This window comes from Gadus macrocephalus, chromosome 14, assembly GCF_031168955.1.
Source record: "Gadus macrocephalus chromosome 14, ASM3116895v1".
Taxonomy (NCBI): Eukaryota; Metazoa; Chordata; class Actinopteri; order Gadiformes; family Gadidae; genus Gadus; species Gadus macrocephalus.
The window spans coordinates 3785935-3813186 of record NC_082395.1 but is presented as its reverse complement, the minus strand read 5'-3'; the positions used below and the strand labels follow the sequence as shown (position 1 = coordinate 3813186).

The 27252-nt window shown below is 46.3% G+C and overlaps 3 protein-coding genes and 1 long non-coding RNA gene across 6 annotated transcripts in view; all 4 read right to left on the bottom strand.

The window, feature by feature from the left end:
• Positions 1-3933: 3933 nt before the first annotated feature.
• On the bottom strand, positions 3934-5866 carry LOC132472217 (uncharacterized). The gene is made up of 3 exons (XR_009529037.1): positions 5664-5866; positions 5118-5211; positions 3934-4740 (listed from the first exon to the last, which is right to left on the bottom strand). It is a non-coding gene; the product is annotated as an uncharacterized LOC132472217 (long non-coding RNA).
• Positions 5867-6193: 327 nt separating this feature from the next.
• LOC132472390 (myocyte-specific enhancer factor 2A-like) lies at positions 6194-12130 on the bottom strand. The gene is made up of 4 exons (XM_060071995.1): positions 11015-12130; positions 10521-10601; positions 8280-8483; positions 6194-6331 (listed from the first exon to the last, which is right to left on the bottom strand). The coding sequence occupies exons 2-4, from the start codon at positions 10572-10574 to the stop codon at positions 6194-6196; spliced, it is 396 nt and encodes a 131-aa protein (XP_059927978.1). The 5' UTR covers positions 10575-10601; positions 11015-12130.
• Positions 12131-14263: 2133 nt separating this feature from the next.
• lrrc28 (leucine rich repeat containing 28) lies at positions 14264-19524 on the bottom strand. Of its 2 annotated transcripts, none has more exons than XM_060072184.1 (10): positions 19466-19524; positions 18783-19006; positions 18628-18668; positions 18112-18149; positions 17879-18016; positions 17466-17672; positions 17029-17131; positions 16677-16852; positions 16351-16492; positions 14264-14831 (listed from the first exon to the last, which is right to left on the bottom strand). In XM_060072184.1, exons 2-10 carry the CDS (start codon positions 18948-18950, stop codon positions 14762-14764), a joined length of 1083 nt encoding a protein of 360 aa, XP_059928167.1. In that variant the 5' UTR covers positions 18951-19006; positions 19466-19524; the 3' UTR covers positions 14264-14761. The 2 variants fall into 2 exon arrangements, with proteins under 2 accessions (XP_059928167.1, XP_059928166.1); XM_060072183.1 differs by having other exon boundaries at positions 19319-19507.
• Positions 19525-19792: 268 nt separating this feature from the next.
• LOC132472521 (insulin-like growth factor 1 receptor) overlaps positions 19793-27252 on the bottom strand; it is a 44188-nt gene continuing 36728 nt past the window's right edge. Inside the window, exons 16-21 of one of the 2 annotated variants that reach the window (XM_060072182.1) lie at positions 25628-25857; positions 25039-25146; positions 24297-24453; positions 23431-23560; positions 22691-22825; positions 19793-22520 (exon numbers count right to left, since the gene is read on the bottom strand). In XM_060072182.1, the coding sequence (XP_059928165.1) occupies positions 22181-22520; positions 22691-22825; positions 23431-23560; positions 24297-24453; positions 25039-25146; positions 25628-25857 (1100 nt within the window). In that variant the 3' untranslated portion in view covers positions 19793-22180. Of the gene's footprint in view, positions 22521-22690; positions 22826-23430; positions 23561-24296; positions 24457-25038; positions 25147-25627; positions 25858-27252 lie in introns of both variants that reach the window. The other variant, XM_060072181.1, reaches the window with a different exon arrangement.

The window sequence follows — 27252 nt, the reverse complement described above, 5'->3', positions numbered from 1 at the left end:
GAGGCGGTCGGCGAAATAAACGACAGCCTCCAAATAGTTAGCCGGCAGATAAAGAGATAATGTGGGTCGTTCATCAACATACTTTACGCTCTAGCCGCCGCCCATATTCTCCTGAATGGTGGGACGGGCACGGGCGGGCGGGCGCACACACCCACACACACACACACACACACACACACACACACACACACACACACACACACACACACACACACACACACACACACACACACACACACACACACACACACACACACACACACACACACACACACACACACGCACGCGCGCACACACGCACACCGAGTTTTGATCGGCTTTGTTTATTTTGCATTCAGACGTAGGCCTATAACATAACATATCAGCCAGGCGTCGAGTTACAGAGCACACACCTTTACCTGCGGAAGGGGCGTATTGCATGATGATGATGATGATGATGAGGTAGTCAGTCAATAGCATAAGGATCATTGAGTAGTTAGTATAATGCACACACGCACACACTGACCAGGGTTAATTATAAAGTAAAGGCCTATAGTTTTTTGACGACCTTTTCGAATTCTAATATAACCAATATGCCTGTCAACTACCTACCCCCATCAAGAGGAAGTTATTTCCTTGATGGTCAAATCAAAGGTCAATCCTCATTATCTTGTGGTATGTACAACTTATACAACTTATAATTTACCCGGTCCTTCCTTGCTTCAGGTATTCAAGGCACAGGGACGCGCATTGTTTGATATGATCAGGGATGTTTATGGGGACACTAGGAAGGCGCAGGTAAGAATATCATTCCAAACATTTTGACTTGGTATTACGCGTCCCTCAGAGCTGCTGCCGGTCGCCCCCCAGTGACTGACACCTGTAACAACACGGTCACACGCAGTCCTCGTAGCCTTGCAACCAGGGCCGTAGCCAAAACAAACACTCAAGTGATGATCACATAGACTCAGAATCGGACTTAATTACATTTTCAGTTTCCACCACCAAAGTAGTATTATTTGCTACATCCATATCAATGCATGCATCAACATTGATAGGCACAACCCTAATGTAGATAAGTGGTTGTAAAACAATAACTTACTATATTAACACTGAACAAAAACAACAACATTGATTACACAATTCTTCAGATTCAATAAAAAGTTAGATACAAAATGGTGTCCTTATCATTAAAAAAAATCAATGATTTAAGTCTAATAATCCTAACCAACGGTTTCCAGTGTTAACAAATAGGCCCAATAAGAGATAGCAGATGAACACACTCGCAGCATTCCTTATCGTTCCTTGGTGGGACTGTCACGCAATCTCACTAGGGCGTGTAAATATTACCAGTGCACATCAATCTGTGCTGAGGGAGATTCCCTTGAGACTTCAGGTATTATCCTCAGATAGCAGTCAGCACACCTGTTAATAGCCCAGGTCAAGTCAGGTGGAGTCAAGTCAAGTCGTGAATGTACGTTCAATCATGATCAATTTCAGCTTATTTCTAAACTGTTCGTATTGCCTCTGTGTTGTGTATTTTTCGGCGTAGTAGTAATTCTTCAAATGGAAATCAAAGCAACTTGACAGGTTGGATAAGAGGGTTGAATAGATGGTTTATTCCAGGATGTAATACAGCGAGATGCAGATTTAGGTGGAATAATCTCTAGTGTTTCTAGGCGGTTGAGGAGCAGACTCCCGACGTGCTCCTTGGCTGTCAAACCCTCTTCTCACCGAACCAAAGGGTTGGGGCGAGTATTATAATAGAGAAAACGTGAATAACAAGAGAACACAAGCAGTCTAACCCTTAATAACCCTGGCTAGGTCCCAGACGACCAGGTTGGTTCCTCCTTGTTGAGACATAACAAATGGCAGAATGTTGGAAATGACACCTAGTATCAGTATGAGAGGCACTGGCCTGTTTCTAGACTAACGTAGTTTAAAGAACACCCTTAAAAATGAGAATTCAGTGTATTTACTGGTAAACAATTAACTAAATCAATGAAAGAAAGCATCATAAACATAAAAGTATACTCATCATACATAAGTAAAACAGGTGTAGGCTACTTAAAAAAATAACAAACTCACTAGGTCACTCATGATTAAACCAAAACAGATAAAAAATAGAAAAAATAAAAGGAAATCGACTGTCCAGACAACTCCCTCTGCTCGGCAGTGAAGCTCTACCTTTCTTTAGTAGCTCCCACCGCTCCCCGCAGCAAAGTGCTTCCGTTAGTCTCAACAAAATTAAAGGGCCCAGAGGAAGGCTTAGCCTTAGAAACTTTGCAAAGTTTTGGGCACCAGACCTTGCGACAGGTTGGGCTCTCTAACACAGCCACACTAAGGGGGGCCAACAAGATCGGGGCAGTCCCCGGGGGGGTCGGTTGGTGGGGGGGTCATTCGGTGAAACACACAGAGAGCTAAATTGACGACCACATAAAGCATAATAATGGGAAGGGCAAAGGGCAGTGCGATTTCAACTATCTCAGAAAACATAGACCCACCCAACCCACTTAGCCATTCTCTCAAGGACGCACCAGCGGTTTCCAACTTCAGCCCAGCCACATTATCATAGAAGTCATGTAAATAATTAGACACATTTGTAGACGCATCAGGGACGTATGTGCAACATCTCTGGTGTAAATGGCGCAGTAACCCTCCAAGATGCACAGCAAGAAAGTCCAATAGATACTGATGTTGGGAAATCATTGTCCTTAGCCTGTACAATTCATGATTAAGGTCAGTCAGGCCATGGCCGGAAGCATTCGCTATAGCGTCTGTAATATGGACTAAATCTCTAATCGCAGTAAGAGCAACTGTGACACCATAGTGTGGAATGATAGCAGAAAAGACTGTCTGAGTTGGAGTAGCAACTTGAAAGTTCTGACGGAATAAATCACGCTTAGATCTAATGGTAGCATTACCCTCCAAATGTTCCTCTGACACAATCTCCAAAGCAGGCACGACATAAGCGACATAACATGAACCACTCCCATTAGGAGGCCGATATGAATAAGCGTCCTGTCCACACACAAACACGTTCCCATTTACCGCAGGCAAGGCATCGGTGGCAATCGTTTGGCAGGCTGAAGAACCAGGCAGGCGGGTTAATGGGGGTAGGGGGACATTTACAAACAGATTCTTTCCTGATATGGAAAACCTGTCCCTGGCTCACATTGGCTGAATATGAACACACACTTCCTTCTTTGGTCGAACAAATGACACCCTTAGGAGCATAGCTCAATTTGATCTTAATTGGGGGACCTGCATCCATCGAGACGGTGTGATAGGGAACCTGGGCTGCTACAGATCTAGGAGGGTGGTTATCTTCAATGACATGTTTGTAAGCTGCAATATACTCTGGGATGGTGAACGGGACAGCGAGGTAAGGATATACCTAAGATGAAAATGGCATAAGTCCACAAACCCAACACTACTTCACCCCTTTAGCCTTTCGCCTGTTTCTAGGCGGTTGACGTCTCCAGACGTGCCCCTTGGCTGTCGATCCCGCTTCTCACTGAACCAAAGGGTTGGGGCGAGTATTATAATAGAGAAAACGTGAATAACAACCGAACAGAAGCACTCTCACCCTTCATAAGGCCCTGGCTACGGCCCAGACGACCAGGTTGGTTCATCCTTGTTGAGACATAACAAATGGCGAAATGTTGGAAATAACACCTCGTATCAGTACGAGAGGCACTGGCCTGTTTCTAGACTAAGATGTGAACACAGAGAGACCCCGAAATGCACCAACGTTCTACAATCACATGGGAAAAACAATCGATTAAAGCAGCATCTTTATCTCAGTCCAAAGACGTGACAGCTACCGAAAACAATTAAAGATGCTGAAGGGAAGTTATGCATCTCACACTTCTGTGATTAACGGGATGGATTAAGGATGGATTTGTGGCCCCCTACTTGACATCAAAGTTTAGCATTGTTGTCAAACGCACCTTTTTGCTGAGTGGCTTGCCACGCTTTTTTATCGCTTGTGATAGGGTGACCAGATGTCCCGGTTTTGCCGGGACAGTCCCAATTTTGAGTTGCGTGTCCTGAGTCCCGACAAAAGCCAAAGGACGCTAAAATGACCCGATTTCCACCAACCGCTATGAAATGTCCCGTGTTGTCAGCGATTACATAGCCAACGTGATCTAATGATAGCCCGATCATTAACTTAGATTGGGTCAGTTGTGCTCCTTTTTTCTGTTGAATACTTGATGTGGCCCCGCCTGACCCAGACTCTACCTCCAGGGGCCCCCAGGTAGGTTGAGTTTGAGACCCCTGCTCTAAATGCTCTCCTACAGAGGCAGTGGACAGTGGTCAACTCAAAAAGAAATATTCTCAGAAAGAATTTCACTGATAGTTGATGGATGGCTAAGTAATTTCTAACACATTACAATAAATTAACAGCTCTTAAATGTAATTTACAGCTCATTTGCATGCATTTAAAGCTTCGGTAATGCTACTTAATAAACACTAACACAACAGTATTAGGTGACATCAACACTCATCACGCTTAACCTCTGACCCCTATGTCACCCAGCTGTCTGCACACATACGCTTCACCGATTGGCTGGCCCCTGGTGGCTGGCGACGCCCCCCAGAGGAATGCAGACGTCCGTCCTGTTCGCCTGTCGGTCGCTGCAGCAAGCCCCGCCCCCCTCGGCTGGAAGCCTGCACTCTGATTGGCTGCTGCGGGGGAACAGCAGGGGGTAGGGCACGGCTTTGATTTGTCGACTGTGGAGGGCGGAGCCTTTTGACCTGCAGACAGAAAGAGACGGGTGACACATCTAACGTGATGTGGATGCATCTTTTGTGCTCAGTAAAGCCCTGATGTTTATCCTGGCATGGCTTCTCATTGGTCTTGTTGGAGTTGGTGTAGCTAAGCAGCCAACTACAGGCCACACAGGCTGCTGCTACAGCACCCGACGATGGCTGTGATTGGTCAATAACCTCTCCGAGATGATCCTAGTCGCCGGTAGGAGGCGAGACTTTGTTAAAAGACTCGGTGAAACGGGGCTCTTTTAAAAGTCTCCTCCGTCCGCGACGCAACGCCTCATAAAGGCATTGCCCTGACATACTACACTCCTATAGGGTAGGGGAGCTGTCCGTCACGGGAAATCGTAGGCGGTGCTTACGTCTGCGCGTAGAGCACCGCCGCCCTGGACAGTCGATGGAGTTGCCACGGTAACAGACCAGCGAGGGAGGGGCCCGCCCTGCTCAGGGTGAAGTCTGATGACGGCACCAAAAAAACACATCACCACGGAAACAGGGACAAAACATTGTTATGTGTGTTATATATTATGACGTTGTTATACATATGATTATCATATTGTTTTATTTATAGTATATTATTAAACCTTATTATTATATTGTTTTATATATCATATATTAAGAAATTGGGATACTTATTTCACATTATTATATTGGTATATTATATTTATATCATAGTATTAAAATATTGTACTATATAATACTTTCATATTGCCATACATACTCACAAACTCACTCACACTCTCTCTCTCTCTCTCTCTCTCTCTCTCTCCCCCTCTCTCTCCCCCTCTCTCTCTCTCTCTCCCCCCCTCTCTCTCTCTCCCCCCCCCTCTCTCTCTCTCTCTCTCTCTCTCTCCCCCCCCCCCCCTCTCTCTCTCTCTCTCTCTCTCCCCCCCCCCCCCTCTCTCTACCTGGGGTCCTGGGGGGCAGTAGGTGGTTCGGACCCGGCCCTGAGGAGTAGGGCTTCAGCCTGAGGTCAGCCGGACCAGAGGGGCTCTCTCTCCATCCCTCCCCCCTGCATCGCCCTCCCCCCCACGCAGGGCTGGGGGCCAGGAGGGCTGTGGGGTGGGCTGGAGGGACCCCACGCCCCTGGTTCCCGTGTGCCTAAAGAACAAAGACGTCTGATTGACTGAATCTTTAAACAGGGCTTTTCTCTCAGAGGGACGTCATTAGAGCATCCAGGGAGAACCAAGGAACATGAGGTCACGGCCTCCCCTCTCCTCTCAGACGCTTCTAGGTAGAAACACTGTTAACTCGTGCAGAATTACACCTTCAGTTCCCCCACCAGGCTAAGATTAAGAACCCAGATAAAAAGAAGGCCCATAACGTTAATCATGTTAGCTATAATTATAATGGTATAACGATCACCACATCCTCACAATCAAATCCTTACAATATTATATTAGGTATTCATTTTAAATAAATACATTTTAATTGTAGATTACTTTAGTTTTACCATGCGGTGATGTGTGGTTAGCGAGGCGTTGACCTGACGCCCTGGCGGCCCGTCGTGATTGGTCGGTTTGGGGGTCAGGTGATCAGGAGGCGCACAGCGTCGATGCTCCTTCTTACTCAGTGCCTGGGGACAGACGTAGTTTAGTAACTACACCTCCTACTGAACGCTGGATCAATAAGTAACGTCATACAGCAATACAGCAGTAGATACAAGATACAGGATACAAGATCGATTATTGTCGTTTACACAATGGAAACAGTCTACACTGGGCAACGAAATTCTTAATTTGCAAGTTCCCTTCACACAAAATATGCTTAAAATAAAAGTAGATAAATAAACTAAACTGCTAAAAATATCTGTACAAAGAGCAGAATTTAGTTAAACAAAAACTGTTAAATATAGGGTGCTGTTTAGCATGTGCAATGTTCGCAGACAGCAGAAGGCCCTGAAAGACATTGAAATACAGACGTTTTTGAATATATAAGTTGGATGTTGAATATTATTAGTAGACAAGTACATAGTGCAAATGAAGCTCAAGGTTGAAAATAAATAGAGTTCACAGTATTGAATATAGTGCAAATACAGGGTGTCATCAGTGTTTGAGAGAGTCATTCAGCAGTCTGACGGCCTGTGGATAAAAACTGTTTTTAAGTCTGGTTGTTCTGGCTTTCATGCTCCTCATGGCCAGAACAAGCACTCTATGCTGTACCAATATAAAGAAAGTAGTTTGTTTAGATACAAATGTACTCGATACTAACAAATACGACGTATACTGTAGTAATACCTACTACTGTACACTGTTCTAAAGTATACTGAAAATGAATAACAATGACGCTAAAGATTAGGCTCTGTCAGAGTTGGTATAGAATCCCGCTTTATCTTAAAGGGACAGTGTCTAGAGTTTAGTGGCATCTATAGCCGAACAGACATGGCAGAAATGGAATATAATATTCATAAATATGTGTTATATGTGGGGGAAGATACCTCAGCAACTTCACTGCTAGATGCCACTAAATCCTTCAGACTGCACCTTTGACTTCACCTACCTGTTCTTTACCAGGTAGGTTTCACCTAAACTTCACACTAAAGGGTCAGACAACGCTTGAACCTCCCTCTCTTGGCTAAACGTCCCTTGTCAAACCCAATGGAATGAGTTCAGATCGACTTAAAGGGTTAGGTTATATCTTTGTTGGAAGTAGAACATCAGGCACAAGGGGCCTGTCTCATCACATAAACTGAGCACATTTAAACCTTGGCTGTGCGGTACATGGAAAGTGTTTGTAGTAACACAATAACGACTGCTTGTTTATTGTTCCCAGCCTGCTTAATGACTAAATAATGGAAATCATGTAAATATAATAAACTGACTGCAGGGAAGGCTGCACTTCACACCGTATGATTTTAATATTCATTTGCATTTGGCGAGGAATCCGAGATTCCATGTAAACATTCAAACGACGTGATGACAGCACGGGCTGCCGGCCTCCGGAAAACACCTGATACAATAGTAATGTGAACCTGTGTTCACACACCGTCAACCACACACACACACACACACACACACACACACACACACACACACACACACACACGCACACAGTAATCTGTTTACACAGGTAGGTAGTCAAATACCCATAAAGCCATTAGCAAGAAGTTAAAGTTGCGGAAGGACAGAGATGATCTAGTTCAGGTTTCACCCATCAGTTTGCATGCCTGCCTGACTGCCTGTCTGACTGTCTGCTTGTCTGTCTGCCTGTCTGCTTGTCTGTCTACCTGTGGGTGATAGCGGTTAAAAATAAAGAATAGCTCGAGTTTAGTCAAATGCGACCCAGCCTACCCATCTGAAGCATGTCTCAGGATGTACTGTAATACTAATAAGTAATACTCTGATACCGTGGTACTATGATAGAACTGTAGTACTATACAAGTACTGTGGGACTATATCAGTTGGCCGGTACTTAGTCCAGTGGGGTTTTACAGTCTGTAAAACAGTTATTCAGCAGATAAGGCAACCCAACCTATCAGTGAGCGTAGCTGAAGCCCCCGAGCCGATAGGCCGCCATCGCCTCACCTGCACGATGTCGGCGTTGGTGTGGCTCTGCGTGGCCTGGCCGTGCTCCGTGTACCTCAGCAGCGTGCGGTCCATGTCGCTGCTGGCGTACTGGAACAGCTTGTTGCTGCCGCTGATGACGATGACGGCGATGTCGCAGTCACACAGGACGCTCAGCTCGTACGCCTTCTTCATCAGACCGAACCGCCGCTTGGTGAAGGTGACCTGGTCCCACCACGGGCAGACAGACAGAGGGACGGGCAGACAGACAGAGGGACGGGCAGACAGACAGAGGGACGGGCAGACAGACAGAGGGACGGGCAGACAGACAGAGGGACGGGCAGACAGACAGAGGGACGGGCAGACAGACAGAGGGACGGGCAGACAGACAGAGGGACGGGCAGACAGAGACAGAGGGACGGACAGACAGACAGAGGGAGGGACAGACAGACAGAGGGAGGGACAGACAGACAGAGGGACGGACAGACAGACAGAGGGACGGACAGACAGACAGAGGGACGGACAGACAGACAGAGGGACGGACAGACAGACAGAGGGACGGACAGACACACAGAGGGACGGACAGACAGACAGAGGGAAGGGGCAGACACACAGAGGGACGGACAGACAGACAGAGGGACGGACAGACAGACAGAGGGACGGGCAGACACAGAGGGACGGACAAACAGACAGAGGGACGGACAAACAGACAGAGGGAAGGGGCAGACACACAGAGGGAAGGGGCAGACACACAGAGGGACGGACAGACAGACAGAGGGACGGACAGACAGACAGAGGGAGGGACAGACACAGAGGGACGGACAGACAGACAGAGGGACGGACAAACAGACAGAGGGACGGACAGACAGACAGAGGGACAGACAGAGGGACGGACAGACACACAGAGGGACGGGCAGACACACAGAGGGACGGACAGACACACAGAGGGACGGGCAGACACACAGAGGGACGGACAGACAGTCAGAGGGACGGACAGACACACGGAGGGACGGACAGACAGTCAGAGGGACGGACAGACAGTCAGAGGGACGGACAGACAGACAGAGGGAGGGACAGACAGACAGAGGGAAGGGGCAGACACACAGAGGGACGGACAGACAGACAGAGGGACGGACAGACAGAGGGACGGACAGACAGAGGGACGGACAGACAGACAGAGGGACGGACAGACAGACAGAGGGACGGACAGACAGAGGGACGGACAGACAGAGGGACGGACAGACAGACAGAGGGACGGGCAGACACACAGAGGGACGGACAGACAGACAGAGGGACGGACAGACAGACAGAGGGACGGGCAGACACACAGAGGGACGGACAGACAGACAGAGGGACGGACAAACAGACAGAGGGACGGACAGACAGACAGAGGGAGGGACAGACAGACAGACAGAGGGACGCACAGACACACAGAGGGAGGGAGAGGGCTCAGCCACCGGGTCAGGACCAGCTCACACTAGAGCTCAGCCCTGCAGTGCATTCCTAACGGGAGAGTGTCGGAGCTCCACCTACCCCCAGGGCGCTACCTGGGCCCAGGTAGCCCGGGAACAGGGCCCGATGCTCAGGTACTCAGGTATAGGGGTACCCCTGGGCGCAACCTGGGCCCTCTCCTAGGGGTACTACCTTTGGCCCTCTACTCAGAGTCTCTGGGCCCTCTACTCAGGTTTATAGAAAAGAGAAAACCATTTCCTCCTAATATGGTTGGTTATTGTCTGTCGGTTACGACACCAAATGCAAAAATCAGTTGCATTTGCGGATCCAGTCGGTGCAGCCAGACTATTTGAATAAAGTCAACAACTTGGAACTAATATTGGCAGAGCATGACAAAAGAGGAAACCATTTCCTCCAGATATAGTTGGTTATTGTTGGTCGTTTACTGTGAATGAAACATAGGTTTAAGTTCACTTCTGAGTTCCAGTTGGCCCTTGAGAAAAACACGTACCACTTATGAAGGATACATTTTGGCACTGAAAGAAATAATGAATGTTTCATAATGACCCTTTTTTAAAGAACAGGTAAACAATTATTAAATATACTCATATCTCCAACAGACAAATATTTACTGGTGGTAGTTACATTCCAACCACAAATAATATTGATAACATGGTTAATCAATTATAGGTTACACTGGGCTGTGCCCAGTCAAACCAGTTGTAGAGTTGCACTGGACAGCTCTCAGTACAATAGCTTACAAATAAACCAACCAAATGAAATGTGTTTCCTCTCTTCTGATTGGCTCACCTGTCGGGTCCTCTCGTCCAGGATGCGGGAAATGCTGATCTTCTTCCTCCCCATCTTAGATGCTGAGGATCAGCTGGAGATCTGAGTGAAGCAGGGGATAGTTGACGGATCAAAAAGAAAACGGAGAATCAGGTTGAGATCTGCATTCGTTAGGTTACAGATCCTTAAAAACTGAAGACAAGGTGGAGTATTTCATGGTCGTTAAGGGACAGATCATTAGGTCTACTAGTTGCAATCTAATTTGATGTATGTAAAGAAAAGTGAGGACAAACATGAATTTAATTACATTTAAGAAGGAACCTGCTTTCAAATAAATGCTAATGCATTACATGCATTCAGAAAGCACTCAAATGAGGATTCAAAACCCTAGCATCATACACAAATGATAGTTTATCTATTCAATCTTAAAAAATGATTGAAATAGTGCATTATTTTACTGGACATAAAACTCTCTCCCCCTTTCTCAAAGAGACAAATGAATCATATGCACTTACCTGAAGAGGTCAAAGTTTGAAACACAGGCTTGAAAAAGGGTGCTTCTGTCTGTGTTGGCTACCTGTAAACATTAAGAGGCTCTCCGAAAGTGTCACCTACACACTGCCCTCTATCCCCACCTCATCTTATGAAGTGGCCTACTTAAAGACGCTGTTAGATTGAAGAGCTACCATTTCAGTGTAATTTGTTTGATAAACCACGGCCATTCGTCAGCTTTTAGTAAGTGAAATGTGCTGTGAGAATATCTGTTGAGAATTGGCTGTGGCTGCTTCTACGCGAGTTTTGACCGCTCCTGGCTCATTTCTGACCAATCACGGTAACTCTTCCCTGATTGGTTATGGGAATCCAGCGGAGCGAGGGGAGGGGAGCAGAGAGGGAGGGTATGTTCTTGGGTGGTTTAGTGTCAATCTACTTCCAAATCCTACCTACAGCTCATTTAATGGACAACAAAAGTAATGTCGTCATATCATTATATTCTATAGAGTTAATTAACCGGAATATAATTGATTAACCTTGATTGATTAACCATGTTATTTGTGGTTGGAATGTAACTTTCACCCGTATATATTTGTCTGTTGGAGAAATGAGCATATTTAATAATTGTTGGACCTGTTCTTTTAAAAAAGGGATATCATTAAACATTCATTATTTCTCTCCGTGGCAAAATGTAACCTTCATAAGTGGTACGTGTTTTTCTCAAGGGCCAACTGGAACTCAGAAGTGAACATAAACCTATGTTGTTTCGTTCACAGTAAACAACCAACAATAACCAACTATATCAGGAGGAAAATGTTTCCTCTTCTGTCATGCTCTGCCAATAGAAATGTTAGTTCCAAGTTGTGGACAATATTCAAATAGTCTGGCTGCACCGACTGGATCCACAAATGCAACATAATTTGCATTTGCACGGCCAGGCCACGCAGAGCCACACCAACGCTGACATCGTGCAGGGGAGGAGATGGCGGCCTATCGGCTCGGGGGCTCCAGCTAGGCTCACTGGTGGGTTGGGTTGTGTTGCCTTATCTGCTGAATAACTGTTTTACAGACTGTAAAACCCCGCTGGACCCCAAGTACCGGCAAACTGATATAGTCCCACAGTCAGGCTATCTGCAGGATTCAGCAAGTCAAATTTAAGACTTTTTAAAGGCACCCAGTGCAACTTTCGAGGCTTAAAAATAAACATTCAATTTCTAGTCTTTTTTACACGTAGTAAGTTTCAATAACTCCATACCATTACATACCGACATTTAAGCAGCAAAGATGAGACGTCGTTGTGTGGTGAGAACTGATACAAAATCGATAACAACAACAATGCCGCCATTTTCTTTATTTTTTGTAACCTACAATAAATAAAGCAGGCTTCCAGTCAATGGAAAAATGGCTTCTCCCCACCGGCGATTGTTGTTGTTTACGATTTTCTATCAGTTCTCACCACACAACGACGTCTCATCTTTGCTCCTTGAATGTCGATATGTAATGGTATGGAGTTATTGAAACTTACTACGTGTAAAAAAGACTAGAAATTGAATGTTTATTTTTCATTGAATGTTTACATAAAGTTGCACTGGGTGCCTTTAAGACCTTTTTAATACCACCTTGAATGAAATATAAGACCTAAAACACGCGATGGTGGTTGGGATCCCGCTGTATTATAACCCAAGCATTTTGCTCGCGATTTGCGAGTCAGGGAGCATCAAACGGAAGAGATCTCCTATTCCCCTCATTGGAGTTGTAAGACTGGTGCTTGGCCACTGTATTTAAAATCCACAAAACCTCTGCTTTTGGTGTCGGTGTTGTTCCTGAAAAGTCCCACGAGAAAAAATAAAATAAAAATAGTCCTGCCCCAACAAATTTAAGACTTTGAGTTACAGTATTTAAGACCAGCATATGACATTTCTAACGAATTTAAGACTTATCAAGGCCTTAAATTTAGAAACATGAATTTAAATCTTTTTAAGGATGCGCGGACACCCTGCCCACAGTACTTGTATAGTACTACAGTACACATAGTACCACGGTATCAGAGTATTACTTATTAGTATTACAGTACATCCTGACACACGCTTCAGATGGGTAGGCTGGGTCGCATTTGACTAAACTCAAGCTATTCTTTATTTTTAACCGCTATCACCACACAGGTAGACATGCAGACAGATAGTCAAGCACTATTTTTTTTCCGTGCCAAAATGTACCCTTTTTGGCACAAAATGTATATGTGGTAGGTGATTTTCTCAAGGGCTCACTGGAACGCAGAAGTGAACTTAAGTGGTTTTCCTCTTCTGTCATGCTCTGCCAATTGAAATGTGACTCCCAAGTTGTTGACAATATTAAAATAGTCTGGCTGCACAGACTGGATCCACAAATTATAAATGATTTTGCATTTGGTGTCGTGTCACACAGGCATTTCCTCAAACCTCAGACAAATAAACAGATTGATTGTGGTTGTTTCTGAGTGTTGACAGATGAGGGACATTGAGCTGTCAGTACAACTACAAACGCGATTCAAAACAGGCGGTGTGTTTTGTCTAGATGTTCACAACAAAATACCTCAAACTCACTCGCACTTTATTTCCATCAGTGTTTCAGCAGAGAACAGGAACCATTGGAGTCCTCAGGTGACCGGAATCAGGATTCAACCGAACAACCACGTTAAACTGATTCTACTGCAACAAACCAGGTTAAACTGATTCTACAGCAACAAACCACGTTAAACTGATTCTACTGCAACAAACCAGGTTAAACTGATTCTACTGCAAGAAACCAGTTTCAAACTGATTCTACTTTAACAAACCAGGTTAAACCGATTGAGTATGAACTGATTCTACTTTAACATAACATTTTATGTCCCTGAAAGCAAAAACCAGTGTAGGCCAGATGTTCTGCATAACATCCAGCATGTCAGTTATCAGATAACTGGGATGAGTCTGGGGTGAGTCTAGATTTAATCTAGGTTTGGTCTTGGATGAGTCTAGAGTTAATCAAGGTTGAGTCTGGGGTGAGTCTGGGGTAAATCCAGGTTGAGTCTTGGGTGCGTCGGAAGTGAGAAGAAGCTGAATTTGTCTCAATGTTCACTGATAACTTGTTGTTCGTGGAAACATTGACTTATCTTGAAGTTACATATTGTATGCTGCCTTCTGGTTTATGTGAACACAGCTCACACGCACAAAAATACACACACATTGTGCACATTAACAACGTGCACAAGCAACCCTTGTTATATTACAAAAAGTAATATGAAACACTTCCCCGTGTTTAAATAAAATATATTGAGGTGCTCAGTCTTGCGGTCGGCTCTATACGTCAATACATTTGTGAACATTGAACACAATGAACAAAATCATGTTTTTTCAACGTATTAACAGTGGCGGCTGGTGATCAAAAATGCTGGTGGGGCACAGTAATAGACAGGGGGTCTGGAATTTGGATTGGCTGGTTGTTATCAACCCCTCCAGGGACATGGAAATGATCGTTGTCACCAGTTGCCTTGGTAACGCACAACTTTGAAGTCCAACGAGGAAACTGGTTGGGCGTCATTCTGTCATTCCTTCACAGCCCCGCTGGCGATCGGCGCTTATGGGGACGATGAAGGCACGCAAAGGCCACACCCATTTCACAATGGGCCCCGCCTACCTCGCCACGGCGGTCTGTCAATCAATGTGGCCTCCTTGTGCCGGGGGTCAGACAGCCACCAGTCACAGCGCAAAGCAGAGCAAATCAACACCAAGGGGGCGGGGCCAAAGGTGAGGTCATCCCTGGAGGTCAAACATCTGCAGGCAGCGGCTGGAGCAGCAGTAGGCAACGAAGCTCACCGCGGATCTAGAGCGAGAGACCCCACACAGACACACACACACACGACAGTTTAATCAGTGGATGGTGATATAGGAATGGAGAGAGGGATACGGCTTTAAGAGATAGATATGTGGTGTGTGTGTGTGTGTGTGTGTGTGTGTGTGTGTCTGATTGTATGTCTGTATTTGTGGTCGTTTGAATGGACGAATGTATGTATTGATGCATAGATGTCTGTATGTATGGGTGATGGTTTGCACAGACGTATGTATGAATGTATGTCTAGATGTACAGTACGTATGCATAGATGTACAGTATGTACGTACAGGGGATGGTTTGTATAGATGGACAGTATGTCTGTGTGTAGGGGAGATGTTTGTGTAGACCATTGGTTCTCAAAGTGTGGCCCGCGGGCCAATTGGCCAACAAAAATAAATAAATATAAAGAGAAAAGTCGACTCTCTCTAGCTTTCAATTAAAGCCTGTTACATTTGTTAGTTTTAATCCGACTGTACATTACTTTGAAAGGATGAACCTCAGTTTCGTGATTTAAACCTCACTTGACCTCACTCCCAGAGGTCCACGGTGCAATGGTTTTTTTCACCACTGGGATGCTGACGGCGTTTCCTGCCTGATTTTTTTCAGTCAGTTTGGGTTCCTAAATTGGCCCTCAGCTGTCCAAACTTTGAGAACCCCTGGTGTAGACGTATGTACAGGGGATGGTTAGTATAGATCAGGGGTCGGCAACCCTAGGCACGCGTGCCACCACTGGTACGGGGCAGCATAATCATTGGCACACTTAAAGAGAAAAAAATAAATATATATTTATATATATTTTTTTTTTTATTATTATGATTAAAAAATTTCAGCACAATGCGGCAGCATAATTACTGCTAATAATTACATTACTACCGATTATTTATTTTTTTCACTTTATTCTGTTTTGGGAATTCCCTCCCAGTGCAAATATGTTAAAATTAGTTACAGAAAGTAGTGTTCTGAAACGGGATCAATTAATAGTTTTTGAACCTACGTATGTTCCTATGTGAGTAATAGAGAAAATATTGTTGCAAGTGGCCTGTATGCATCACCTTCACATGGTTTTACAAAGCTGTACATGTATTAAAGGTATTGATGTGGATGGTTCCAGCATTCTCATATTTTCTCGTTTTTGACATTTCTCACAGTTCAAATATGTTTTTGAATGAGTTTCTGAAAATGGTGTTTTAAGATGGGACATATGCAATTATAATTTGTAAACCCTTGTTGCAAATATAACACCCAAAAAAATATTTGAAATGTTGATGCATGATTGTGGACTATATGGAATATGGTGCAATTCCAGGTCGTCCAAATGTTTTTGGTCGCTGTGTCATAATTCATCTTAATTTTTAATATATCGTTGCTTAAGGCACACCAATTAACGAGAAAATGTCAAACTGGCACTGCATGTTGAAAAGGTTGCTGACCCCTGGTATAGATGTACAGTATGTCTGTGTGTAGGGGAGATGTTTGGTGACGTAGGTATGGTTGTTTGGTAGAAGCTGACCTGTGGTGCACCCCGCCCAGGGTGGTGTCTCTCAGGGGGAAGGCTTTGGGGTAGGCGGAGGTGAACATGGGCTGACCGCAGCGGGGGCAGTGCCCCAGAGGACAAAACAAGCGCTCCTGAAGGCTCCTGGGCAGGACCAGGTCTAGAGTACACACACACACACACACACACACACACACACACACACACACACACACACACAGGAATTCAAAGTACATACTATTACACAAGCAAAAAAAAGGTTCTTTAGCCAATCAGAAGACCCATAACATTATTTCGTTTCATGGAGGTATCATGGAGGTATTTCATGGAGGACCCCCACGTACCGTGGGGGTCCTGGAGGTGGGTGCGATGCAGGCTCCTCATGGCCAGCTCCTCTAAGGGAGCCACTCGCTCAGACTCCCAGGCCAGCAGCTTGACCTCTGGGGGCAGCGGGACCCCCAGCCCGGCCGCGCCCCCCAGCACGGCCGCCCCCTCAGGGAGCACGTCGGAGGTACCGCACCTGGAGGGGACAATTAGTTACACACACACACATAGAGAAATAGTAAGCTCTGTGTGTGTGTGTGTGTGTGCGCGCGTGTGTGTGTGTGTGTGTTTACATGTTGATGTGTATGTGTGTTCACGGTTGTTTGGGTTAATGTGTGTGTGTATATAGTTGTGTGTGTCTGTGTGCGTTACCCATTACAGCCGATGACTTTGTTGTACAGGTAGGACGGAAGACCCTTCAGCTCGACGTTGTAGTCCACAAACACAAACCGCAGCTCCCGGGAGCGCCCCAGGTCTGAGACACACACACTCTTTATCAGACGGATGCGAAGACTCTGCCTCTTTTTCGAGAATTACTCATCGGTCTGTGTACATTTGGGATGAGAAAGTCTGCCACCTAGTGGACAGCTTGATGTGAGGCCGGTGGTATGTACTACGCAGACAGCTCTGCAAAGATCAGACGGTTTTCCCCACAGTGGGCCACGGAGAGGTGTCAGTTAGAGTGTTCGATTTAAGGCATAACAAGCGGTGCGATTATTGGCTTTGCTTTCGTCGTGAACGCACACGCACCCCAAAAACACACGTTAGGGTGTATGATGCAGTTCCCCGTTTGACCAGTGGGGGCTGACCTGGCGGCAGGCTGGTCAGGCGGTTGGCGGACAGCGACAGCTCGTTGAGGCTGGTGAGGAGACACAGGTGTCGGGGCAGGTGTCTCAGCTGGTTCCTGTCTGCCGTCAGGTACTGGAGAGAGCGACAGCGATGGAGCCGCGCGGGCAGACAGGTCAGACGGTTCCGGGACACGTCCAACGACTCCAGCTCCTGGAGTTCCCCCACCTCTGAGGAGAGAGAGACAGACAGACAGGTAGAGAGACAGACAGGTAGAGAGAGAGAGAGACAGGTTGAGAGAGAGAGAGAGACAGACAGGTCGAGAGAGACAGACAGAGAGACAGACAGGTCGAGAGAGAGAGAGAGAGAGAGAGAGAGAGAGAGAGAGAGAGAGAGAGAGAGAGAGAGAGAGAGAGAGAGAGATAGAAGCCGGTACCTGAGGGGAGGGCTTCTAGCTGGTTATTGGCCAATCGGAGATGCCGGAGGGAGCGGAGTCGACCAATCTCTGGACAGAGGAACAGGAGGGCGTTGTCACTCAGATCCAGAGACCTCAGCCTGGACAGCTCTCCTATGTCTGGACACACACACACACACACACACACACTTTATCTGCATGAGTGAATTTTGTCTGATTTATTTTTAACAGCATTGACTGTTAGAAGGACTTACCTTCCGGAACCATCACGATGTTGTTAGAGTGGAGGTACCTGGTAAAAAAACACAAAACATTCAACAATGTTTGCTTCTGAAGCCCTGGCGACAACTGCTGGCCACATGCTAGAACACCACAACACCACAACCTCCAAGGGCTCACAGTACAGACACCACAACATTAACATCTGTTTTAGTGGGTTGCGGTTATCATGACTAAACTTATTTTTAATTACTTTTTAAATGTGCAAAGCATCTTGCAATGGTGGCACCAATTGTACCCCTAACCATCCCTGGAGTGAGTTTGGTCCTTCTCAAGAATTATTCATTGTTAAATATGGACTTCATTTTCTTGCCCTTTGGGAGGCTAGGGTCATAAATATATTGCCTTTAAAACCTGTTGAGACTGGAAAACTGTGCTTAAAGGCTATGCAAATAAAATGTACATGACTTACATCAACAAGAAGCACTTGTTCTAGCCCAACAATGCTGCATTTAGGGAACAATTAATAATAACCAAACAGGAGAACTTACAGCTCAATCAGATTTGGAAGCTTCTGGGCGAGGTTTTCAGGCTGAGAGAGAGAGAAGGTGACGGGCAGAAAGAGAACAGCACTCGTCTCTAGTTGTCAGTGTAGGAAGACCCCAGATTGTAAAAGCAAGATGACACAAGGTGTGTGTGAGTTTACCAGTGTAGTGAGAGAGTTCCTCTTCATGTACAGTCTCTCCAGGAACTGCAGCCCCTCATCTTTCAGCAGCTCCACGGGGAACTTGTTGAGGTTGCGGTAGTTGAGGAACAGGTTCTTGTGGCGCTCTTGCTTGGCCATGCAGATGGCTTCGTGGAGCTCAGTCGCCATGGCTGGTCCCGGGAAAGAAGATGCTGGGAAGAACCTCAGTCTATAGCATGATAAGGCTATTGATTGAAAAAGATGGTATACAATTAAACCAAGCTAAGTAAACGACTGTACTGAAAGTCTACATTTTTATTGAATTAGATTCGGGTCCCAACTTCATGATACATGATGCTCTACACAGTATAAGGTTAGTAATTCAATAGAGGCAAAGAGCCAGCCCTAGTGATTAATTCATCAGCATTAGAAGTGTTTGACCTTGCGGAAAACTGCATATTCAGAACTCCAGATCATATCCTAACATCTTTAAGAGTCGACATGGAAGTAAAATATGACAGTATAGTTATTAATGTTGGCGTCTTCAATTCCCTCACAATTATCTCCGCTCCAGCAGTTTCGTTTCACAACAGCAACATTTTACAACAAACACGCTGAACGACTGGGAGCTTCGACAGCACATCACCCTTCAGACTACCGTTGAACCCCTTGTTGTGACACATAAACCCTACATTATATCTGACCTGGCGACGAGCTGCTAGCCTAGCATCGGCGTCGAGCCGCGGAGGTAAACGCTCTGACATCATCCACGCTGACTCCACAGAACGCTGGGGTTTGTAGTTTTTTGAACTGCCGTTTTGTAGTCCTACCGTTTCTGAAGCCATAGTTGAGTATAGAAAAATAAAATAACGTGTGGGTCGAAAAGCTTAGCTTATTCTAGGCTTAAATCAGTCATAAATCCGTAGCATACATTTGTTTTACAGTTGTATATCTAAAGACATCTGGACATGGGGAGGATGTTTGGTACTAATGAGAACAGTTTTTCTAAAGAACACAAATAATTCAAAACGTTTTGCATACGTTTTTTATTCACCTTAAGTCATGTGGTAAACTCTTAGAAAAAAAGACAGCAATAAACCAACAGCTGCTCCATAATTCCCAGAACTCACAGCAGCCCGTAGACAATACAACCTTATTTCAAAAGAAACGTACAAAACGGAAAAACAAAAAATATATATTATTCTTTTACTGCTTAGTCACAGGTTGCGCATACAAAATTACTGTCATTAATAACAAAACATAAACCCAACAACAATCAGTTCAATTCAACAATTCAAGTTGATAACAGGTCCGAACTGACTCGACCTGAACACGGCCAACACACACCCATGTGTGTGTGTGTGTGTATATATGTGTGCGTTTCACAGCAACCAATCAGACATGGCCAGCTGAGTTGTCTGGTCGACAGCCAACTAATTTGAACATCATTCTGTACAGCCAATCAGTCCAACCGATTGTTAAAAAAGAAAACACCATCCCGCCAGGATCGAATTGGCTGTGACGCACACATGTTGTCAGATGGTAGACAGTCCGAGAAAACACATTTTGTACTGGTCCACGTCTTAAACAGGCTGCCATTAAGAGACACACACACACACACACACACACACACACACACACACACACACACACACACACACACACACACACACACACACACACACACACACACACACACACACACACACAAAAATGACAAATCAAACTCTGCATCCTCAAACTGATCCTTTTCAACCACAGAAGATATATTTATGCTTTCATCATATATATTTATATAAAAAAACGTAAAAACATCTGTACAGAACAGGGATTTTTTTAATTTTTCTAATCAGGATTTTTTTTAAACAAAAAAACAGAAAACTTAATTCGTTTTCCTTTAAAGATTTCCTAAATTGCAAAAACAAAAACAAAGAAATGTGTCTTGTTTTCCCAGGGAAATTGGAGCTCTCCTTCCCGTATCTCACAATCCTTTAAAACATCTGCTGTACCGTACTTCCCTCCATACCCTCTCATGGACTCTGGACAGGTCGGTAGGAGCAACTGACCCTTGCTGGACCGCGGGCACTTCAGCACGGCCGACCCCTTGCGACCGAAAACCCAATGGTAACCTTCCACCCTGCAACAGCCTGCAGGCGGCTCCCGTCCGCAATGCTGCCCCCTGCTGGCCAGACCGGGTTACTGCGTCCGGGAGTATGTGTTTATGTGAGGAGTGTAGACATCCATTTCTGACAACTAAACAGTGAGGTAGATGGATGCTGACAAACGGCAGCAAGAGCACAAAATCAAAGAAGAGGAGTGGGAGAGACTAGCAGGTAATTTACATGTACAGTGATTTTACACATTCTGAAAATAAAATAAAATACATAAAAAAAAGGAAAATAAATATTCCGGTCGGGAAGAGAAAAAAAAAAGATTGAGCCTCCGAGCTCGAAAAGTTTTGTAGTGAACGGAGCGTTTAAATGATTCCCTGGTGGCCCTCTGGGCGGGGCCAGGATGGAGTGGGAGGGGCTTCCAGTGGTCTCTCCATGGAGATGGGGGGGGAGGGGGGGGGGGGGGGAGCACGGGAGCCGATTCCTCCCCCCCCCCCCCCCCTCCGAACCTCACTTCTGGACCACGGCCTTAAGGAGGTTGACGATGACGAGGAGGATAATTGCCAGTCAGGCTTATGGGAGGACGAAGACACAGCCTTCACATGAAGGGGCGCCACCTCACAGACGACATCGCTCTCCGACAAGCCCAGGTCCCACGCGGCCGAAACGCTCGGCTTTAGGTTCGAGTTGAGACCGGAAACCAAAAAACGGGAAGAAAGGGGGAGGAGATAGCAGCAGGTTTTGTAGACACGAAACCCCAGGTAAAGGCAGGAAGTAGAGTAGTGGTGATCTGGCTGTAGATCCACAGGGAGTGGAGTGCTTCTCTGGAGTGCTGAACTCTGCACTGTAGACGGTTCTCTGGGCTCAGACGCTCTGTAGGGGTGGAGTGGTGACACGGATCTGGTCATGTCAGAGGGTTCGCGGTTCGGACCTCTCCCATGGTGGATCGATTTGTGGAGTGTTTCTTCATGGTGGACGCCCTGTCCGGGTCGAGCGCTCGTAATGGTTCATAGCTCGTCAAGCTCTGAAGCCCGGTCTCTACGGTGACGGCGGAGAATCGGGGTCGAACCGGACGACGGGGGTCAGACACACACCCCCGCCCCCAAAAAACATGGAGGATACATTTTGGCAACAATAAGGCAGAACTACCATCTGTGTTTCACAGCCTCTACTGGAGGGTCTGACTGAAGACATGCCCCCGTAGCTCAGCATCATAAGACTCTCTGAGAACGAGAGAAAGAAACTCTCCTCCCTCCGAGCGGAGGAAGTGTTTATGTCTGTGAGGGGTGGGGGGGTTTGGGGGTTCAGTCAACAGTTGTTCTTGCGTCCGTTCATGTGGGCGTACGACGGCAACTCCTCGGGCGACGGCAGCCTGAGTCCCGCCCCCGTCTCCCCGTTGGCCGCCGGCTGTATGTCCGCGGTAGAGGCGGGCGGGGCCGGCGTGGAGGGGGCGGAGCCAGGCGTCTGGGGGCTCTGGGCCAGCGAGGGGGCGGGGGTGGGGGGCGTGTCTGTGTGGGTGGCCTGGTTGTAGAAGAAGCTGAGGTCCCTGAAGGAGGGCTGCAGCTCCTCCTCCACGCTGCCGATGATCTCTGGGAAGGACGGGCGCATCTTGGGGTTGAACTGCCAGCAGAGACGCATGAGCTCGAATCTAAAGAGACACAGACGGACAGACACAGGAGGAGGGACAGTCAGTCATCTGTAATGTTAGAGACAGAGACAGAGAGATAGAAAGAGGGAGAGGAGAGGGAGAAGTCGCGCGAGAGACTGAGTGAGAGCAAGTGTGCGTGTGTTTGTGCGGTGTGTGTGTGCGTGTCTCACATCAGGTGAGGACAGTGCTCTGGTTTCTCCAGGACTCCCCCGTCCATGACGAAGCGGAGGACCTGTTCGTTGGACATCCCCTGGTAGGGCTGCTCCGCCAGGGTCACCACCTCCCACATCACCACGCCAAACGACCTGCACACACACACACGTATGTTAAAACGCATATATATGAACACATTATTACACGGCTCTTCTCAATGCTGCGTTCACTTGCATGGGCCTTCACAACTTCCAGCGGGGAATTATTTTTTGATAATTCACCGTTGCCAAGCATATAATGACCGCTGTCAAGGAAAGTGATTTTTTTTGCCATCTTTTGTATCACTCCGCAAGTACTCGGTTGCTAAGCGACGTCAACGTCTTTGGCGGACTATTTCTCTGCTGATCAACACTACGAATGCTGGTAACAAATAAATTGTAAAAAGACCCACGAGTGAAGTTAATTTATCGTTTTGGCAAGTAGCCGTGTAATAAGCGGGATAATGTATAGAACGTCGCCGGTCATTATCGAAAATAAGCTCCTTCAGGGGCAGAACCTCCGCTTCGCATCGGCGTCCAGTTCGCCCTGTCGGGGCTTATTTATCCAATAACGACCGGCGTTCAACACGTTATACCTTACTTATAATCACAGTAACCTATCCGCCAAACACATATGAAAATAAAATGACACACATTAACACACACGTTAAACATGACAGACACGCATGCATCATAACATACACAACATATATACTGACCAGACGTCTGAGTTGGTGGTGAAGACTCCGTCTTTCAGGGACTCTGGGGACATCCAGCGGACAGGCAGCAGTCCTTTACCTCCCTTACGGTAATAATCGGTCTCATAGATGTCCCTGGTCATGCCAAAGTCTACACACACACACACACACACACAGAATCACACCTTATCAGAGGATATTCAGTATCTTATGATCCCGTCCTCTACATCCTGATCTTCGTCTTCATCATCATCCTCCTGCTCTGTGTCGCCATCCCCCTGCTCTTCATCTTCAACAAGAAGAGGTCGGTCTTTATCTGACTAACCGTCCGTCCGTCACTATGCCTGTTTTTATCATGAAACGGTCTGTGTACGTAGATGTCTGTCTAGTTATGTAGTCGTGTGTGTGTGTGTGTGTGTGTGTGTGTGTGTGTGTGTGTGTGTGTGTGTGTGTGTGTGTGTGTGTGTGTGTGTGTGTGTGTGTGTGTGTGTGTGTGTGTGTGTGTGTGTGTGTGTGTGTGTGTGTGTGTGTGTGTGTGTGTGTGTGCGCGTGTGCGCGTGTGTGTGCGCGTGTGTGCGTGCGTTCCAGGAACAGTGATCGGCTGGGTAATGGGGGTTCTCTAAGCTTCGGTTCACGTTAACGGGACCCACCCCGGTGTCCCCCTCAGGGGGACAGCACTGCAGCAGTTTCAGGGCTAGCCTTTTCCCCCCCCTTCACCCAGAGCGCTGGATGACCTCACCTAACTCGACACCTACTAATAGTTTTGGATCACATACCAAAAGTACAGAATGATTCCAGCTGTGGCAGATGTCGTGCCTCAAGGCAATGCACCTTGAAAGATTCTCGTTATCAAACTCGCTGCTTATACACTACACAAAAGGACGAACCTCCGATCTTGACTGTGAAGTCGTTGGTCACCATGCAGTTCCTGGCGGCAAGGTCTCTGTGGACGAACTTGTTGGCGTGGAGGTAGGCCATGCCATCGGCGATCTCTCCGGCCATCTGGATCATCTTTTTCAGAGGAGGGAGGCAGAGGGTCTCCGTCTGCTGGAGGAAGACCAACATCGCCGTGTATTACAATGGAGAAGTCCATCCCAGGACGTGCTGCCCATATATAGCCGTGGCCAGGCCGTCATCAAGAGCATTTTTACCATACTCATTTTAATTAAACTGAATAAGAGCAGTACTAATTGAACTAAAATACTCTCAAACACAGAACACAACACAAACACAGGCTAGTTTAATAATAATTGGACATTTTAACGCTGGTATGAAATCAATGCAGGAGAAGGATGAGGGTTCCAGGGGTAAGAGGTCAAAGGTAACGGGTCAGGGGCGAGGGGTCAAAGGGAAGGAGGCAGAAGAGGGTTTGGGGGTCTGGGGGGAGGTCAAAGGTAATATGTCAGGGGTGAGGGGTCAAAGAGAAGGAGGCAGATGGTGGTTTGGGGGCCTGGGTTGAGAGGTCAAAGGTAATGTGTCAGGGGCAAGGGGGTCAAAGAGAAGGAGGCAGATGGTGGTTTGGGGGTCTGGGTTGAGAGGTCAAAGGTAATGTGTCAGGGGCAAGGGGGTCAAAGGGAAGGAGGCAGAAGGGGGTTTGGGGTTCCGGGGTGAGAGGTAATGTGAGGGTACCTCTTTAGGCCGCAGGGAGCGCAGGTAGCTCTTCAAGTCTCCTCGGGTCATCAGCTCCATGATGACCAGGGTGGGCTGGCCCTGGGAGACCACGCCCAGCAGACGCACCTACAGCCAATCACAGCACAGCCTCAGCAACCACAACCAATCACAGTGTGACCTGGACTGACTGAATTATGAGCATCCCAATGGGACACTCCAAAAAACACCTGCGCCCTTAAAAAGCTTTAAATAGGCAGAGATTATACCATAAAATTGTCTGTTTTCTATCCCTTATGGGAAATCCAGAAGTACATGACTGTAGTAGAATAAGAGAAAACAACAAAATATATTCATGTTAGAAGCTTAGCAAGTGTGGTGATGTCAGCAAAGCTTCTCAACACAATCAATCCCTCACAAGAATGAAACACTACTGTGCGACTGGTTTTGTCTCTGTAATGGTTGTGTGTGCGAGAGCGGAGTATGCAAGTAATGCATGCATTAACGCATGTAAGTGCGAACAGCGTGCGTGTAAGAATGTGAGTGAGTGAGAGCAAGCTTGTAAGCAGGGGTGTGTGTGAGACCCTTGTGAATGCATGCGTGCACGTACCACATGGTGACAGTTGAACTCCTTCATGACGGAGGCTTCGTTGAGGAACTCGATGCGCTCCCGCATGCTGGCCGACTCGTTGACCGTCTTCACCGCCACGCGCGTCTCCGCCTCGTCCTTGACCACGCCCTTGGCCAGACCCTCGTACACCATGCCGAACGAGCCCTGGCCCAGCTCCCGTGCCAGCTTGATCTTCTCCCGGGCAACCTCCCACTCGTCAGGAACATACACTGCACACAACCAGGAGTAGTAAGCACCACAGAAGAAGAGAGCAAAACACTGCACACAACCAGGAACAGTTAGCATCACATTGAAGAAGAGACTGGACACAACCATGACCAGTGAGCACCACAGAAGAAGGGAGTGCCACAGAAGAGCAAAACACAGCACACAACCACAGGCAGTTAGCACCACAGAAGAAGAGTGCAGAACACTGGACACAAAGAGCAAAACGGAGATGTAGGCAGGGCAACTTTATTTATATAGCACTTTTCATACACAAGGCAGACTTAAAGTGCTTCACATATAAACTTTGTCATACAATAAAATAAATACGTAAAAGAAAACTTATGCAAAGAAATTAGTAAAATAGAAAGTTAAAAAGGCATTTTAGTATTAAAATAGAAAATAAAGGCATTTTTAGAATGCTTTTTAGAAAGTGCAATGTATTTAAGATTTAGCAGAAAGCTAAAGCAAACATAAAAGTCTTCAGTCTTGTTTTAAAGGTGCTCAGAGTTGGGGCAAGTCTTAAATCCTCAGGGACTTTATTCCAGCTATTTGTTGCATAGTAACTAAATCCTGCCTTCCCATGTGTCGTGTATACTCTGGGGATAATTAACAGATTGGTCTCAGAGGATCTTAGTGGTCTAGAAGGCTTATGTAGTGGAAGCATATCAGTTAAATATTTTGGGCCTAAACCATGTAGGGATTTATAGGTTAGCAACATGATTTTAAAATCAATTCTCTGTCCTACAGGAAGCCAATGTAACGATTTAAGAATTGGTTTAATATGTTCAAATTATTTGGCCTTTGTTAGAACTCTAGCAGCAGCATTCTGAGCAAGCTGAAGCTAGGCCTCTCGCGATAAGCAATAAATCAATTAATTACGCGATAAATTAAAATGAGCGATAATTTTTTGCCAGCCGCAATAATTTCCATTCGCACTCTTTTTTAAATCATTGCATTATTGGCCTAATCTGAGAAGAAATCGATGCCATAAACAGAAATATTATAGACCTCTTTTACACAGGTCTTCTGAATGCCGTGGAACGCTCCGTTCACATGCATAGGTAGTAGTCCGGTAACCCCAGCGTCTTCGGTTGCTAAGCAACGTCAACGTCTTTGGCGGACTATTTCTCTGCTTATCGACACTATGAATGCTGCCAACGAATAATTTGTAAAAAGACAAACCATGTGAAGTTATTTTTTCGTTTTGGCAAGTAGCCATGTAATAAGCAGGATAATGTATAGAACGTCACCGGTCATTATCGAAAATAAGCCCCTACAGGGCGAAGCAAGACATCTCCGCTGCGCGTCAGTGTCCTGTTCACCCTGTCGGGGCTTATTTTCCCGATAATGACCGGCGTTCTATGCATTATATATATTTATATATATTATATTTATTT